The 18,202-nt window shown below is 47.2% G+C and overlaps 1 protein-coding gene across 2 annotated transcripts in view; it reads right to left on the minus strand.

Annotated features, from left to right (window-relative positions):
- The window catches only part of MTCL2 (microtubule crosslinking factor 2), a 63,544-nt gene that overhangs the window by 22,135 nt on the left and 23,207 nt on the right, over positions 1-18,202 (minus strand). For both annotated transcript variants that reach the window (XR_012061712.1, XM_015237723.3), the window contains exons 3-7: positions 16,607-16,765; positions 6,929-6,991; positions 5,119-6,303; positions 2,827-2,973; positions 335-460 (exon numbers count right to left, since the gene is read on the minus strand). Coding sequence is in view for 1 of the 2 variants with exons in the window: in XM_015237723.3 (XP_015093209.2) it covers positions 335-460; positions 2,827-2,973; positions 5,119-6,303; positions 6,929-6,991; positions 16,607-16,765 (1,680 nt within the window). In the remaining variant the exon portion in view is untranslated. The remainder of the gene's footprint in view (positions 1-334; positions 461-2,826; positions 2,974-5,118; positions 6,304-6,928; positions 6,992-16,606; positions 16,766-18,202) is intronic.

Here is an 18,202-nt window from a genome sequence, read left to right on the forward strand (position 1 = left end):
CGTCTACAAGCAAGACTACCATCTTGATAATCAACCAGGCCTGTGGCCTTTCTAATACAGGTTTTCAGCTCTGATGGGGACAATATTTCATAGGTGGGAAACTGAGGCTCAGAGAGGAGACAGGATGGGCCTGAGGTCACACAGTCAATGACAAGCCTAGGATTCCAGCCCAGCACAGCTAATGCATAATCACCAAAGGAGCATGGGGCTGGAAGACACAGGTCTCCCCTGACATTCTTGCCTTCTGAAGACCCATGGACCTCTAAGGTTTTTGCCTTCGGTTCAGGGAAGAGAGGTTGGAGTAGGTGCAGGGAGGGCACTGGGCACCACCCACCTGGACCATTTTCTGGTTGAAGTTGTCGGCCTCCTCCTTCCGTAGCTGCCGCTCCTGGGAGAGCTGCTCTTGCAGGCCCCGGAGGCTGTCGTGGGCCTCGGCCAGCACCAGCTGCAGCTCCTTGATCTGGGATTGAGATGAGAGACACCCATAATGAGGAGGGAGAGAGCAGGAGGAGGACAGAAGCTGTGGTCAAAGAATGAGAGTGGTAGGGGAGCAACAGCAGTAAGTCAGCCTCAAGCTGTCCTTCCAGTGCCAAACAGGCACAATGGCTGTCCCTACCTCGGTGGGTTGTCACAATGATTAAAAGAAACAGTGCACATCAAATCTAGCTATTATTATCATTTTAACTTGATAATTTCTCCCTGAAATTCGAGGAAAATACACTGTGAAAATTAAGTTTAATTCATAAAGATGTTCATCTCATTGTTTATAATTGTAGTAATTTACAAACAACTTAGATAATTAATGATGGGGGTCAAACATGTGTTTAATGGGTCTACACTTATAAAAATCCATTCAACTGTACACTGGAGGATAGTGTCCTCTATTATATATATATTATACTGTTATACTTCAATAAAAAGTTAAAAAAAAATATATATCTCAATAGAAAAACATGAAGGACAAGGACACACACAAACTAAAAGTTAACAGTGGTGAACTATGTGATAATCTTGTGATCTTGACTTTCTTCTTTACCTCCTTATGCAACACTGCTTAGGGATTTTGTTGTAGTTATTTGTTGTTTATGATGACTACGTAATGAAATTTTACAAAAAAGACAATAAAACTATACATTTTCAGAGGAAATTGCGTTCATAAGGATTTGTAGCTAAATAGGCAGCACAAATCTATTTTGTTAGAAGTCAGGATGGTGACTAGATGGGGACTGGAAGGGAGGCCTCCAGGGACAGGTCATGCTTTGTTATTGATCTGCTTGCTGATTACACAGAAGTGTTCAGTTTGGGAAAATTATTAGAGCTGTCACTTACAATATGGGCACTTTACTGCATAAATATTATACTTCAATTAAGGCTTCTAAAAGCATTTTTAATGAAAAAAGGAAATTTTAATGCTGTCATGTTAAGCAGGAAAACAAAAAGGAGAAATGTCAGCTCCAACTCCTACAGAAAAGATTTCCAGTCATGGCAAGATGTCCCACTGTGAAAAAAACCAAACATTTATTATCTGGCCAATAACGTGAAAGTTTGGCAATAGATGGCACTCTGGCTTGAGGTATATATTTTCACCTGTTTTGTATTAAAAATCCTTAAAGGACTAAATATTATCTGCTATCTCTGGTATTCTCCTTAAACTCAGTGCTCAACATGGTGCCTGGCAAACTGTAACTTCTCAATAAACAGTGGTTTAATGAGACAATAACTGACTGCATGTAGGAAATTACTTTCTCTGCAGGTGAGCTGGCCTATCTCTTTTTCTGAAAAAATAAGAACTGAATACTTCATGATTCCCCCCTCACCACACACACACACACACACACACATTCCTTGCCATGGCTGCTAGGAAACTCAGACCACTTAGAGAATTTGATCCATCAGCTTCAAGGGAGCTTCCCCCTGCACAGGTGCAGACTGGCCTTCCTGGGACCACAAAGTTGCCTTCCCAGTGATGCTCAGTAGAAAAGTGTGCCCAGGTTGGGGCACACACAGGGCTCTCCACGGTTCAGGAATCTCAGGGAGGCCCCATCCAGTCCATAGGAGCCTTTTCCTGCTTCAGCTTCATTATGAAGTGCTGGGGAGAGGTTCAGAAAGCTTGGGAGGAGCTCAGAACCACCCAGAATTCCTCAAGGACCAGGAAATCCAGAAATTTGACAGCCACCATCCACTCTAACTCTCCCATGTTACAGATGGGGAAGCTGCAGCCAGAAAGTGGGAACGTGCCCAAGGCCACAAACCCATGCTGGCAGGTCCCTCGAGGCCCAGTGATGGGTCATCCTCCTCCTCTGTCTCCTCACCCCACAGGGACCAGGCCTTAAGCTAAGGCTTTTTATGTATTTAATCCTTTCAACAACCCTGTGAGACATCACCTTTATTTTAAAGGCAAGAAAACTAAAGATCAGAGAAGTAAAGTGACATCTACAATTTCACAGCCAATATATATACAGATTCACAGTTTGAACCCAGTCAGCCTGACTGAAGAGACTGTGGCCTTCTTGCTAAAGACATGACTGGTTCCATAAAATGACATAAATTATTAAGTTCCCTGTGGAATTCAGTATAGGAAAACAAGAGTAGTTTCTTCAGATGAGTCTATAAGCTTCCTTTCCTCAGGCCCTGAGAATGGCCCAGACTTCCTTGTTTCCCTTTTAGCCCTTGCTGCCAGGAAGCTTGGAAACAAATGGAATACTCAAACCCCCTATCATCTTCAGCTAGGACTGTCCACAGATCACTCTGCGCTGGAGAGGCCTCAGTCACTATCCTCCACCCCACCACCCAGCCATCCCGCCTCTTACTCAGGTCTAGGCCCACCTCAGAGGCATAGGAGTCATTGTCTTCAGCTCGGTAAGGCCTGAAGCTCCGGCTGGGGTCAGGCTTGGAGTCCAAGTCCCCAGTGCGGAAGGCCTCTCGTATCCTGGGCTCCCATTCTGGAAGGTCCCTGAAGTCAGATGGCTGCACCTAGAGGCACAGGCAGAAGAGACTAAAGGTAACCATGGGGAGGGGCACAAGGGGGTGCCAGAAACAGCACCCACCCAGTCCTCTGGCTCTAGAAGAGGCTCTAACTGCCCACTCAAGGGCAGGGGCCTAGGTGGATGCACCTCTATAGCTCAGACCCAGACACAGCTGCCGCATGGCAACTACTCAACGAATGTTTGTTGAAAAGGTGAATGACTAGTGGTGAGTGAAAACACTGATTCCGTGAATGTCTGTCTTACGCACAAATCTCCTGGGCCAGTCTCAACTGTCCTACCACATGTGCGGTCCCAGCTCATCCTACCCCAAGAAGAACCAAGAGGGAGACCCCAATGGGGCATTCTGCTTGCTTAAAAAAGCAAGATTGAGCCAGATCAACAAGGTACAGATTAACGAAATTTGTTATCAAAAACAAGGAGTTAAATCTCTCTGTACAGAAATGGGAAGACCCTTCCCATTGCTTTTAGGAAGATCAAACCTCCCTGATGCTCTCTGCAGTCCATTTATTTTTTAGGGTTTGTTTTTTTTTTTTTTGGCAAGGGGTGGAATCAGGTTTATTGATTGATTTTTAGAAGAGGTACTGGGATTGAACCCAGGGCCTCACGCATGCTAAGCACGCACTCTACCACTGAGCTGTACCCTCGTACCTTCCTGCAGTCCAGACTCACTCCTTCTCTTAGTCCTTGGACACATCACACTCCTTCTGGCCATGATGCCTTTACACAGGCTATTCCCTCTGTTTAGAACACTCTTCCCCTGGTAATCCATCCTCCTGATCTCAGTTCAGATCAGAGGTCCTCCTTGGCCCGGGGTCTAGGTCAAGCTCCTTGGTCCCAGACCAAGTACCTTTCTTTGACAGCCTTCATCTCGGTTTGTAATTTCACATTCTTTGGCATGACATTTTGATTAACAACCCTCTTTCCCGCTGGATGATATAGGCTGGGGGGCAAGAAGTATAACTATTTTTGCTTTACATGGCACCTCCAGCACTGATCACAAATGGCATGTGAACAATCAATACAGCACCCTAAGTAAATGAACAAGTAGACACATTACAGAAGTGAAATAAGTTGTGGTGGGTAGCAGTAGGTACAACAAAACAATTTGGGGGGAAAACAAATATATGAGAGCATACACATAGAGAAGGAGAGGGCCTGCTGTGATGATGAAGTATTCCAGGTCTGCACCACTTGACACACATAGCTACTGAGTGCTTGAAATGACTGAAGAACTGAATTGTCAATTCTACATAATTTTTAACTTAATTTTTTAGGGGGGGTAGGTAGTTAGGTCTATACCCTCCCCGCCATTAACTTAATTTTAAGTAGCCCACATGTGGCTACCGTATCAGACAGCACTGCTCCAGAAGGTGAACAGCAGAACCTTTAACGGTAAGAAGCAGTGGGGATGGGGGCTTCGTCTTTTTACCCAAGGCATTTCTGAAACTCTTTGAACATTTATGGATTACTTTTGCAGTAATGCTTTTTTTGGAGACAAATGCATTTGCTATTTTAATTTTTCTAAGTAGTAGTTTATAGACATCAAAGCTGGAAGTTCATTACCTTTACAAGCTGCGTTTCTTGCTTTGCACAGGATCTGACTGACGTTTTGTTTTGTTTTGTTTTAATAATACTTGTCTTAAAATACAAAATTGCAAAGAAACAAGAAAAGAAGAAAGGGTGACCTGGCCAAAAGATAGTGAGTCAGAATCAACCCCTATATTTATTAATAGTAAATGACTAGGTGAACTGTGGTATGGTCACTCCACGACTTCGTATCCAGAAAAATAAAGAAACTACTGCTACACGAGCCAACAAACACACTGGTGAGTGAAAGAAGTCAGGCACAGGTGAGTGCGTACTGTGTGACTTCATTTATGCAAAGCTCAAAGACAGAGAGAGGATAGTGGTTAACTGAGGAGGGGCTGCTGGGGTGCCGGTCAAGTTATTCAAGTTATTGTTTTGGGTGATGATTACACGAGTGTCCCCACCTTGGGAAAATTCATTAAACTGTACACTTCTCCTTTGTGGGACTCTCAGTCCATATGTTATGGTTCAGTAAAAGGTTTATATCAAAAAAAAAAAAAAGAAAAAGAAAAAAGTAATAGGGCCTGTGACTGAGACGTCTTACCTGGAAGTCTGAGCCAAGGTCTTTGGCTAGAAGAATCTCCTTGGAGGGACCCTGGGAGCCCAAGCTGGGCAAGGAGGAGAAGGGCTCTGGCTGCTCCTTGGCGGAGCTCCCCAGGACGGCGTCCGCCTTCCGCGTGAAGGCGTTGAGCTCCTGCTGGAGCAAGCTCAGCCGCACCAGGAGGGCGTGGATCAGTTTGGTGTCCCTGGGGCCCTCGCTGTTGTCGGGGGCTTCATGCAGCCGGAAGTCGGCACACTCGTTGTCCAGGTACAGCCGGAGGCCCGCCGAGAAGCCGTTGGCATCAGCCACCAGGACATCGATGGCCTTGCTGACCAGGATGGCCTGCTCCCTCAGCCCAGGCAGCGCCTCGGCCTCCCTGACTCTACAGAGCCGGGCAGCGTGGGGCCCGTGGGCCTCGCCAAGGGCAGCGGGCACACACTGGGCAGAGTCCCCGGCCTCGGCGTCCGTCTCCAGCATCGGCCGCGTGCTCTGGCAGGAGGCGAGGTCACAGCGCTGGAGGTTGGAGAGGAGCACCCGGTTCTCGTACTGGAGCTTCTTGACCTTGCCGCTCAGCTCGCCGATCTGCAGTTTGGCGGCTGCCAGCTCCTCCTGCGAGGGCTCGCTGAGCACGGAGCAGCTGTCCTCCGACAGCGTCACGTCCAGCTCATGCTCCGAGCGGTACTTGGCCAGCTCGCTCAGCAGCAGCTTGTTCTGGTCCTCCAACTCAGCCGAGGAGCGCCGCAGCAGCTCGGCCTCCTCCTCCACGAACTGCAGGTGTCGCCGCAGCTCCGCCAAGCTCTCCCCGCACTCACCGCCGCCACCCAGCGCAGAGAAGGCCAGGCGGGCCTCGGGGCCCCCGCAGCCGCCGCCGTGATCCTTCATGTCGTCCATCTCCGCCCGCAGGCCGCGGTTTTCCACCTCCAGCTCCACGATGCGGCGGCTCAGCAGGTTGGCTTCCTCCTCCACCAGCTTCAGATGCACCTTGAGCTCGGTCTCCCGCGAGTGCGGTGCGTCGGCCAGCTCCTCCGCCGACAGGGCGCTGTCCAGGTCTCCATAGAGCGAGCGGTACTTGAGCAGCTCCTCCTTCATGCCGTCGTTCTCCTTGGCCAGCTTGGTGAGCTTCTTGCACATGAGGGCGGACTCCTCCTTTGCAAAGTGCAGCTGGCACTTCAGGTCCGCACTGTCCTCCTGGGACCCGATGGGGAAGGCAGGACGCAGGAAGGTTAGTGTTGGGAGGCTCAGCTGTAGTATTTCAGGGAGCACTAACTACGTGCTGGGGACAAAGCCCTGACCTTCAAGGAGCTGAGGGTCCAGAAGGGAAGCAGAGAGGGGGATGTTGATATTGCAGCAAAGACAGGGCACCATGTATAGCCTGGGGAGTCCAGGAGGGCTTCCTGGAGTAGGTGACTATTGCTGCTACCACTACTACCATTACTACTTCATTATCCTCATCTGTAAAATGGAGCGATAACACTCGCTCCCTTGCAGACCATTAAGAAAATTAAATGACACAATGTATAAAAAGTGCCTGACACCCTGACAATCCAGGGCCACTGGAGACTATTCCATTCCTGACCTGTGCTATATACGGCACTTTATCTAGCAGAGAGCATGAGAACCATGAGCTCAGGGTGTAGTTTTGGGAAGTAAAGTAGGCAGCGAAACTAAGAAAATGAGCAAGGGGAGGATGGAGTAGTAACTGGGGAGGGGTGGGCACCTCTGGGACTCCTGGGGCCACTTGGAGTCAGACTCGGGGCCTTCAGACTAAGGTGTCTAGGGCTGCACAGGGGCTGTGGAGGCTGATGGGAAGTACCTGCACTGAAGGCTTCTTGTCTGTCTTCCCCAGGGAGCGGGTTCCTCTTTTCTTCAAGGAATGCTGGAGAGAGGTTAAAAAGAAGAGAAAAATTGAGCTGAAAGCTCATGGGGGTGATGCACAATCCAAAGAGCAGTCCTGGCTTCTAGGGTTCTGTGGGGACCCCCCCCATCAGCCCAGCCTTGTCTGAGTCTTGATCAGCATCAACCACTGAGCCCAAGTAATCTCAAGACCACCCAGTGGGCTGCAAACAGGGAACAGGCCAGAAACATTTAAAATGATTCTGATTACATCTGCCCAGGGTTCCTCCCCTCTCTCCCAACCGTGAAATTGTGATCCAGTTGGCCTGAGCCCAAGATCTGGAAGTCTGCGTTTCTGTTCTTGTTTGTCCTTCATCCATTCACCAAAGACTTCCTGAGTACCTATCATGTGCCAGGCATAGTTAGGTACAGAGAACACAGCAGAGACCACAACAGACAGGCTATCTGAGGGGCATGTTGTAGTATTACACCCAGATTTCCCCTTCAGAGCTGGGCATTCCTCCAACTAAGACCTCAAAGCTGAGTCCCCCTCCCAGCGATGGCCACTGGCTGAGGGCAACTGCCTCATCCAAGGTCATGAGCCCTCTCTGGGGGGTGGGGGAAGCCCACATCCAGTGACTGGTCCATGTCCCCTTCCCCAACTTGGGACAACTGGAAAGGGCCTCCCAGCTCCAGAGCTCCCCATGGGATCAGTTGAGGCCACTGGTATGAATGTCCTGCAGCTCAACTTCTCCTTCTGCCTTGATCCCTGATGCCGTGATTCCAAGGGACTCTTCCCTAAGCCTCTGCATACAAAACTCCATCTCAGAATCCCGATCTCATGAAACTGGCATTCTAGTGAGAACTTTAATTCAGAATGAATACTAATAAACAAAATGAATATGGTAAAACAAATTATAATTTCACAGGAGGCTTAGGAATGATGAGGAACTGATCATTTTTTACAACTTAAATTGTAGGTTTCCTTGCAGATTGAAGTAAAATAAGCCTGTAATAATCATCATAATTCAAAAATCCAGAAGCAATAGGGGAAGAAATCAATATATTTGATTAGACAATCAAATTCTACATGGAAAAAAAGTACCCCAAGGAAAGGACAAATATAAATAACTGGGAAAAAAATATTTGCAACATTTGACACTGACAAAAAGTTAATATCCTAAATACATAAAGAGATTCACAAAATAGAGAAAAAAGTCCAACAAATCCATTGAAAAATGGGCTAGATATGAAAACCAGTTCACACGCCAAGAAAAGTAAATGGCTCCAACCATAGGAAGATGCTTAACCCTATTCATAGTAGAGAAATGCAAATTAAAACTACACTGAGATGCAGTTTCTCACTTATCAGATTGGCAAAAATCCAAACATCTGACAACACAGTCTACTGATGAAGCTATGGAGAAACAAGAACACTTATACATCACTGGCAAGAATGCAAAATGGCACAAGCCCTGTGGAGGGGAATTTGAGGAATTGTCATAAGAAACATCTCTAAAGTTTCTCAGTGTTTAATAAAGTCACTCAGATGCCTGATTCCATCCAACACTTCTTCCCATGAGAAGGGTGATTCACATCAGTGGTATATAAAACCATACTTAAGTTGCATTTGACTTTTCAAGTCAGGCAGGTAATTTCTGAGCACACTCCCAGGTGGTCTGAATGAATACGTGTGATACCCACCCCCTGCCTCTCACACCCCATCCCTGAAGGTGAGAACCAGTGATCCATCCCAAGCCCCCACTTTACTGAAGGCAAGAGAGAGGTCCTACAGCTAAACCAGAGTTGACCTGGGACGAGTTCTTGACAGAGCTCTTGATCTAGTTCCAAAGACCTGGAAAGAGAAAATGTGCCTTCTCTGACAAGAGCCAGAGTGGAGCCAGCACTGTGATTCTCAACCTGGTGCACATCAGAGTTACCTGGGGGAACTTAGGGGGGAAAAAAAGATGCCCAAGGTCCAACCCCAGCGATTCTCATGTAATTGGTCTGGTAGGTCCCAGGGATCAGTATTTTTAAGTACCTTCCCAGGTGTTCTATTGTGAAACTAAGGTTGGAGCCACAGAGCCAGGGAGATGAACTCCAGAAAGGCTGGTAACAATATCTTGAAAGACCAATCCAATCCTAAAGAGACCTTTTGAGATGCAAATGAGGCAGGAAGGCAGAAGCTGATATTTCAAACGCTGGATGCCAAGAGCAGGGAGCCAGAATTTGAGAAGGGCTGACTGGGGATCTTTTAAAAACAATAAGGAAAGTGTAGGGAAGAGGGGTGAGGACCACAGAACAAGTCCTTCCACAAAAAGCCCCTCCCACAAATGGGGCCTGCGAAGGGGATGCTCAGGGGGAGACCCCCTCCTGGAGAGATAAGGAGGGGTGTCTGGAGTCAGGAGGTCAGGTTTACAGATCTGGGCATGCCTATCACAAGTTGAGTGGAAGGGGCTGCGACTTCAGCTGGGACCCCCACAATACTGAGTTTGTGATCCTGGGTGAACCCTTTCCTCTTCCTGAAACTCCATTTCATCATCTACAAAACTGAGCCATGGATTAGGTGACCACAGCCTCTTCAAGCACCACAGACTTCCTGGAGAAGAGAACTGGGGTGACAGGAAGGGGTCTCCAAAGGCACTGAGAGGTCCCAACCATCACACATAAAGCAGTAAGATAATATAAAGCCTAAAGCCATTCAAAAGGACAGAGGGAGAGTGAGATTCACTGACATGGTAAAGTCTCTGAGACATCTCTGTAAGGGAAAGAAGGAAACTGTGGAACACAACCTACAGCCCAAATGTCCACCAACTGATGAATGAATAAATAAAATGCAGCATATCTACACAAGGGAATATTATTCAGCCACAGAAAGGAATTCGGTCTTGATAGATGCTACAACACCCTTGAACCCATCAGGCTGAGTGAAAGAAGCCAGCCAGAAAAGGCCACATAGCACCTGATCCCATTTACATGATATGTCCAGAATAGGCAAATTCCCAAAGGCAGAAAGTAGATGAGCGGTTGCCAGGGAGGAAGAGGGAATGGGGAGTAACTGTTGTTGGGCTCTGGGTTTCTTCCTGGGGTGATGAAAATGTTCTGAAATTAGAGAGTCGTGAAGGCTGTACAACGCTATATATCCTAAAAACCACTGAACTGTATCATTTAAAAAGACAAATTTTATGTATGTGAATTATATCTCAATAAAGCTGTTATTAAACAAAAAAAAACAGGCTGGAGGGTGGTGTATATTTCAGTGGTAGAGCTCAGGATTAGCATGCACAAGGTCATGGGTTCAATCCCCAGTACCTCCATTAAAAAACAAATAAATAAATAAATAAATAAACCCGATTCCCCTGCCCTCCCCCAAAATACAAAAAATTTATAGTAACCTATAATGAAAAATATGAAAAGGAATATATGTGTGACTGAAACATTATGTTGTACATCAGAAATTGACCCATTGTAAACTGACCATACTTCAATTTTTAAAAAAGTTTAAAAAAAAGAACATGTTACCATTTTTATAAAAATAAGACTCACATGCACGAGTGTGTATGTGTGTGTGTGTGCGCGCGTGTGCACCCATGCATATGGGATGGGGGGAATGGTCTGAAGAATACACACCAGGCTGTTAATAGTAACAGTTCAGGGAACTTGCACTTTGCACTTTCCTTCTCTCACATTTTTTGGGTGGAGGGAGGATACAGTCTTCCAGCATTTTCTCTTAACTTTTAAAAAAATTATACAACATTAAAAAAATTAAATATAAAAATACATTCTCACTGTAAATCCATGCTGTGCTGACAAAGCAGAAGTCCCTATGTTTACACCCCCACCCATTTTCCTCTTGAAGGTGACCACAGCTGAAGGTCAGCTGGAGCTCCTTCCAAACCTTCAGCTATACTTAAAATACTGAAATAGATGGTGTTCTTTTGGACTTTCTTTCTTTCCTATGTTTACTTGGCTCTGTGATCTTTGATTTTTATAATAAGTACCTTGGGTAGAAGAAAACCCCCAAACATCCAGCATTTAAAAAGACAGTCTGTGTTCATGCTACATTATTATGTACGTTACATAAAACATAATCCCATCTTTATTAAAAAAAAAAAGAGAGAGAGAGAAATATACATTTAGGCACAGAGAAAGGCCTAAAAAGAAACAAACCAAACCAAATCATGGGTTAGGCTGAATCAGATGTAGGATTGAGGGAGATGGTTAGGGGAAGCTTTCTTCTTTTATGTATGGTTATTATTATTTCTATTACATTTTGGATAATGCACTCACATAGTTTAAACTTCAAAAAATTCTAAAAGGAATTCAATGAACCCAGTCACCAGTTCTCTCGCCCGAGGCAATCAATGCAACCAGAATCTGATGTATCCAACCTTTGAGGTATGCTAGGCATGCATTTATGTGCTTTTGTAACGAAATTTTTGCTTCATTGAGCTTACATTACTTTTTCAGCAAAAAAAAAAAAAAGCATACACACATTTCAATATGTGTGTGCACATAAATAGAAAAAAGTATTAGAGGTACAACATACTGGGAAGTACTCCCACCCCAAACAGTAACTTGGTTATCACTTAGAGGAATTCCCTCTGAATACTGGATTACAGGTGAAAACTTTTCTCCTTATGGCTTACTTGGATTTCCTAGTCTTTCCCTATTACGCATATATTATTACGTGTAGGATGGAAGGGGAAAGTTACAGCATAACGTTTTAAAAATGTACCCTCCCCCAAGAAAAGTCATAAACGCCTTTCCAACAGGTAGAGGGTGAGCTCTGAGTGCCCACCAGAAAGGGAGGGCAGCGGGCAGAGAAGAGGGGCTGAAGTAGCAAAGCTTTTCAGCACTACGGTGGTTCCAGCCTTTTCTGGATGGAACTGACCCTGCCCCCACTTCATCTAAGCTATTTGGGCTCCCACACTGCTCTGCGGCTCTGGAGGGAAAACAAGGCAGGCTCACAGAGCACAAAGACCTTCCTCCCCTCCGCAGGGCAGCAGCTGGCCAGGCGGCCTGGGGGGCTGTGGTGCCCCTCCAGGGAGCCAGGGCCAGTCAGAGCCTCTTTGTGGAGCCCCCAGGGGCAGATGTTCTGGCCCTGGGCCTTGGGAGGGCAGGATAGGGCAGGGCGGGACAGCACCCGGGCACCAACAGGAATGCCAGTCACAAGCATTGGACCCCGAGGGCACTCTCTTTGGCCTGGCATGCAGCAGGGGCTTCCCCACCCACCAGCAACTCACAAGGCCGCCTTTGAGCAGCCACGGTGGCGCCTTTGAGCATCTCTGGTCTAACGGCTCCTCCTGGTGCTATGTCCTCCCTTGCCCTTCTCCCGGAGACTAGTAGATGGTGTCCCTGCCCCTCCAGCCTGCACAGAGAGGCTGCGTGAGCAGAGCTGGGGAGAGGCCCCCTGCCGTCGAACACCTTCCATGCTTCTAGGAAACAAAGACCAACCTTCAAGGAATAAAATGAACCTTCTGCCAAAACAGCTGGACAGATTTTCACCCAGTTTGGAGGGGATGTTTGGAAAGATCTCCCTGAAAACACAGACTGCTGTGTGTGTACAAAATTTACTCTACGGGGGACCTGGGGTCAAAGACTGAGGCCTTCTTCCCGCAGAGCGGCTGAGGCAGCCACACAGAGAGGTGGTGTGGCTCGGGGCTAGGGGAGACCTTTTGGAGGGAGGAAACAAACAGTGGTTTGACACGAGCCCCAAATCAAGTCCCTGGACAGACGCTGCCAACCACAGGCATAGATTTGCAACGTCTAACTGCTCCTTCCGTGGGCAACCTGCGCCGCGATATGGAGAGCTCCTGGCTAGGAGCAGCAGAAATGTCAATTTAACTAACTGCTTCTCCAGACCCACAGGTATTGTAGAGATTGTGAGAGTGATAACACTGATAATCATTTACCAAGCCCTTACTCTCCACTAATCATTTTACCTGCTTGTCTTGATTAATTCTCACAAACACCTATGAGAAAGGATTAATATTCCCATTTTATAAATGAACAAACTAAGCACTGGAGCTCATGTTTGGGATATGATTGGCCCAACGCTAAAGTTATCTGCAAATAAGTGGCAAAGCCAGGAGTCAAACTCAGGCTAGTGTGACTCCAAGTTCGTGTTTGCCCTGCAGCACACAGACCACGGCTAGGCTGCATCAGATGATGACACCAGCAGAACCAAGATCAGACCCCAGGTGAACTGATGCTGTGGTCAGTGCCCTTCCTACCCCATGAGAGTGGGAATCAGGCCAAGAAGCCTGGGCCAGAGGAGGTTCTTACTAGAGTGAGTGGCCTCTTTGGAGGTTCTGAAACACAGTGGGGCCCCAGGAACGCCCCTGAATGGGGCAAGGAGGGCAGGGGCACCACCCTAACCATCAATGTGGCTTTGGGAGTTGGAGAGTCTGGGTCAGAATCCCATCTTTGTCTTTCCCCCAACCCATCTATATGCAGCAAGTCCACTCCTAAAAATACACCCAAGAGAACTGAAAACATGCTCACACAAAAACCTGTACAATAATGTTTATAGCAGCATTATTCACAATAGCCAAAAAGTGGAACAACCCAAAAGACCACCAACTGATGAACAGACAATGTGTGGTAAATCCATACAATGGATTATTATTTGGCCATAAAAAGGAGTGAAGTACTGATTAACTGTTTCAACATAGAGAAACCTTGAAAACATGATGCTAAGTGAAAGAAGCCAGTCACAAAAGATCACATATTGCATGATTCATCCACAATAGGCAAATCCTAGGGCGGGAGGGTATAGCTCAGTGGTAGAGCCCATGCTTAGCATGCACGAGGTCCTGGGTTCAATCCCTAGTACCTCCTCCAAATAGAAATAAATAAATAAACCTAATTACCTCCCCCTCATAAAACAAACAAAAAAACCACAATAGGCAAATCCATAGAGGCAGAAAGTAGATCAGGGGTTGCCAGGGGCTGGAAGGAAAAGGGAACGGGGAGTGACTGCTAAGAGGTACAGGGTTTCTTTTAGGGGCAATGGAAGTGTTCTGGAATTAGATAACGGTGATGTTTGTGTTTTCTTTGTTTTTTTAACATTCCAAGTTCTCCCTTCCATCTTTATTGATTTTAAGATCTTGCACAGAAGACTCTTTGGGGACTAGAACAACAGCAATAATGGTGATGTATGTACATTATTATGAATATATTAAAAACCAGTGAATTGTACACTTCAAAATGGTGAATTCTAGGGGTGGGGGGTATAGCTCAGTAGTAGAATGCATGCATGAGGTCCTGGATTCAATCCCCAGTACCTCCATAGAAATAAAAACAAACAAAAATGTTAAATTTTATGGTATGTGGACTACATCACAATTAAACAATTGCCAAGAAGAGCCACCTATAAAATGGGGACAAAAATCACTGTACCTCGGGAGGCTGCTGGTTACACAACGTGAAGACATAAAACACCTGGTACAGAGCAAGCACTCAGACACAGCCACTATGGTATAATAAATCCCATCAACACTGATACTGGCTTTCTGCCTAAAATATAAAGAGGGGGAATAATATTAGATTGGGGGAAGGCTGATATTATGATTTTTGAGCTGCAGTCCAGCTGGCAACAGTGCCACTGCAGCGCATGGCTGGGGCTGGCCACCCTCCCTTTCCTCTAGCAAAGAGCCATCTCCATGGCAACCACATCAGCTCAGACCAGGGGCTCCTATTCCCAGCCGGGTGACAGCATCGCCACAGCAACCTGTCAGGATGGCAAAGGCAGATCTCACTGATGGGACTGGAGCAGCTCTGGCAGAAGAATTGCTAAGGGACCCTCGTCTCCATAGAAACCACATCAGGAAGGAGAGGGAGGAGGGAGAGGGCAATCAGCAAATAAACACAGGGCCACACCTCCTTGCCCAGATCCTAAGACACCAAGGGGCACATCAGGGAAGGCTAGACCAGCCTCGCCGACATCACCTTCAAAGGGGAAGTGAACCAGTGTTTCATGAGCACCTACTGTGTGCCACGCACCACGAAGGGCTCTTTACATGCTTGACTACATTTAAAATGTCACTAATAATAACCAACCCCTCCCTCTCAAAAAACTTAACCACAGCAATCATAGACTAAAAAGCAGAAGTCATTTCCTACCCTATTCCCACCGTTTCTAACGCCTCAGTTTGGCAAGTTTTCCCCTAGACTTTCCTCCAGGCTACACATCTGCACATAAACACACATGCTTCAAAACCAGTTTGTTCTCTATGGCTTTCTAAAATAATTACAATAATTACTGGGATTGCACAACATATATGCTTCTATAACTTTCTTTTCCTGCTTAACAATATACCTCAGAGATCCTTCCATGTCAATGCATATGTAGCTACCCTGTTTTTTAAAATCATGGGAAAGTCTACCTAATATAAAATTTACCATTTTAACCATTTTTCTTTTTTGCTGCAGTAAAATATACATAACACAAAATTTCCCATTTTTAGGCATTTTCAAGAGTACAATTCAGTGGCATCATTACCATTCATCTCCAGAACTTTTTCATCATCCCAAACTGAAATGCTGCACCTATTAAACAGCGTCTCCTCGTGCCCTCCTCCCTCCAGTCCCTGGTAGCCTCTAATCTACCTTCTGGGTCTATGAACTTGACTAAGTATCTCACCTAAGTGGAATCACATAATACTCTCTTGTTGCGTTTGGCTTATTTCACTGAGCATAATCTTGTCAAGGCTCACCCACATGTGTGTCGTGTGTCAGAATTTTAATCTTTCTTAAAGTTATACATACGTTGTAAGTAGATACTACATTTTTATTTGTTTATTGATGGACATTTGGGTTGCTTATGCCTTTTGACTATTGGGAATAATGCTGCTATGGATATGAGGTTACAAATACCTGTTCACATCCCTGCTTTCAATTCCTTTGGACATCTACCCAGGAGTGGAATTGGCTTGTTTGGTGATCCTATGTTTAATCTATTTCAGGAACTGCCATACTACCTTACTCTTTTTAACTTCTTCATGGAGTTCTGTGGTTACCCAATCCTAGTAATGATCATAAACAACCTCGTAAGCTGGTTGTAGTAACATATCAGGGTGTTATTACCCTGATGTCACAGATGAAGAAAGTGAGACTTAGAAAGGGGAGGTGGCTTTAGGGTCTCAGCCTCATCTCTGCCAAGCAAAGGCTGGGTGAACTCAGGCGAGCTCTCCCTCTCTGCCTCCGTTGCCTCTCTTACGATGGGAGCAGGCTGACCTCCAAGGCATTTTCTGAAATAGTCTCACCTTTTCACTATCAAGGGTGGCAGCAATGAGATGTATGAAGGTGCTGTCCTGTGCTGTGGGCCAGGCCATGGAGGGCAGGAGGGGCCTCCCCCTAACCCTGAAGCAGCCCTTGGTAGCAAACACCTCCGATCTCCACACTGAGAAGCCTTTTTTTGGCACATCACACCAACACACCCAGCGGGGACGGCAGGTGAAGGACTGTTCCGGCCTCAGGGCTGTGGTGTATGGCCTCAGGAAGGTGAGGATTGTGTCCCAGAACAATGTCCGATTATAAAATACTTTGTGAGCAGCCTGACTGCCCAGAGGGTTTGGACACACTGGCTGGGTGGGGCTGGCACATGCCCACCGGACCCAGACTTGGCCCTGCCCGGGGCAGATGGGGCCCTCACCTCTCTCGGCCGCTCCAGCTCCGTCTGCAGCACCTGCTTGGCCAGCTCGGTCTCGATGAGCCGCTGCCGAAGCTCTTCATTCTCCTCCTCCAGCCGAGCCCGTTTCTTCTCCACCACCTCAAGCTCCTTATGCAGCCGCACCGAGATGTCCTTGGAGACCTAAAGGTAGGTGATAAGCAGAGCATGAGTGAGCCGAGGGGCCATCCCACCTCGGCCGCAGAGCAACCCCAGGGCAGGCAGGTACTCTCTTCACTCTCACTTAGCAGATAAGGAAACTGAGGCACAGAGAGGTCAAGTAACTTACCAAGGGTCACACAGCCAGGAAGTGGTAGAACTAAAACCCAAACCCAGGCACCCCATGCTCCCGATGGCCACATCATAGTTCAGCCCCCTGGAAGCTACAAAGGCCCTGCCTGTTCTGAGCAATGCCTTTTCATTTATCTGGGGCTTTTAATGCTTCCAAAAGCCTCTCCCAGCCACCCTCTTGCCCAGTTCTCATAAGAGCCTAGGGCAAGACCAGAACTCATTTTAAAGAGAGGGTAAACCCAGAGCAAGATGGGCAGTCCCAGAACCACCTGAACCCCATCTCTGCCAGTGACCAGCATATGATCCTGGGCCAATCATTCCCTTATTCTGGACCTCAGTCTCCTTAACCACAAAATGGGTATAATAATAATAGCACCAACTTCACAGGCCAACAGGAGGACCGAATCAGCTACTGCACAAAAGCCTTGGCCCAGTGCCGACACAGTGAGCGCTGGGTGAGTGGTGGCTGCTGCTGGGAGAAGCTGAGCCCAGTGGGGGCATGACTTGTCAGGGGTCACAATGTGACACAAACCCTGAGGCCTGTTTCCAATTGTCTGGGATAGAGAACATGCCCTGAATGACAAAGGCTGGGCAGAAGTCCAAGTCATCCCTACAAAGAGAAGCTAACAGAGCTGCAAACTCCAATCCCGGTTCCAGGATTCTGCTGCAACAGCACCCCGTTTCCTCGAGGACCCCTCTGTCCTGTCCCCGGCTGGCTGGGATGACAGGCCAAGAAAGGAGGTCTTTTCTCTGGGGATGAGGAAGGCCCTTCTGAGCTGGTAAATCATAACAAGACTCCATCCCTGAGTAAATTAAGCACTACCATTTGTTGAATACCTACTATGTGCCAGATTCACTCATCTTCACCCCATTTCTGCTTCCATTTTACTGGCATGCAAGTGACTTGCTCAAGGTCACACAGAGCTAGTGAGGGGCAAGTTAGGGGCAGCTCAGAGGCTCTGGATAAGAGGACAGCATAGCCAGGGCTGCAAAGGGGGTATGAGGGCTTTGCCAGCAAGAGGTTTGCGTAGGGCAGACAGCCCTGCGCCTCGTGCCTGCCAGTCTCGGAAATGACCCTGGCACCTCCTCCCTGCCGGAAGGGAAGCGGGCCCTCCCTGGCTCAGCCTTCTGCCTGGGCCCAGGCCCAGCTCGGCACAGACCTCTTGGCAGTGTGTGAGGCAAGCCAGGAAAAACAACGGCCAGAAAGGAAATTCAGCACTGCTTTCCCCTCCTCTCTCTGTTGCCCACCACCTCTCTCTGCCCCTGAAGATCTCCAAGGACAGCCAGAAG

This window comes from Vicugna pacos, chromosome 19, assembly GCF_048564905.1.
Source record: "Vicugna pacos chromosome 19, VicPac4, whole genome shotgun sequence".
Taxonomy (NCBI): Eukaryota; Metazoa; Chordata; class Mammalia; order Artiodactyla; family Camelidae; genus Vicugna; species Vicugna pacos.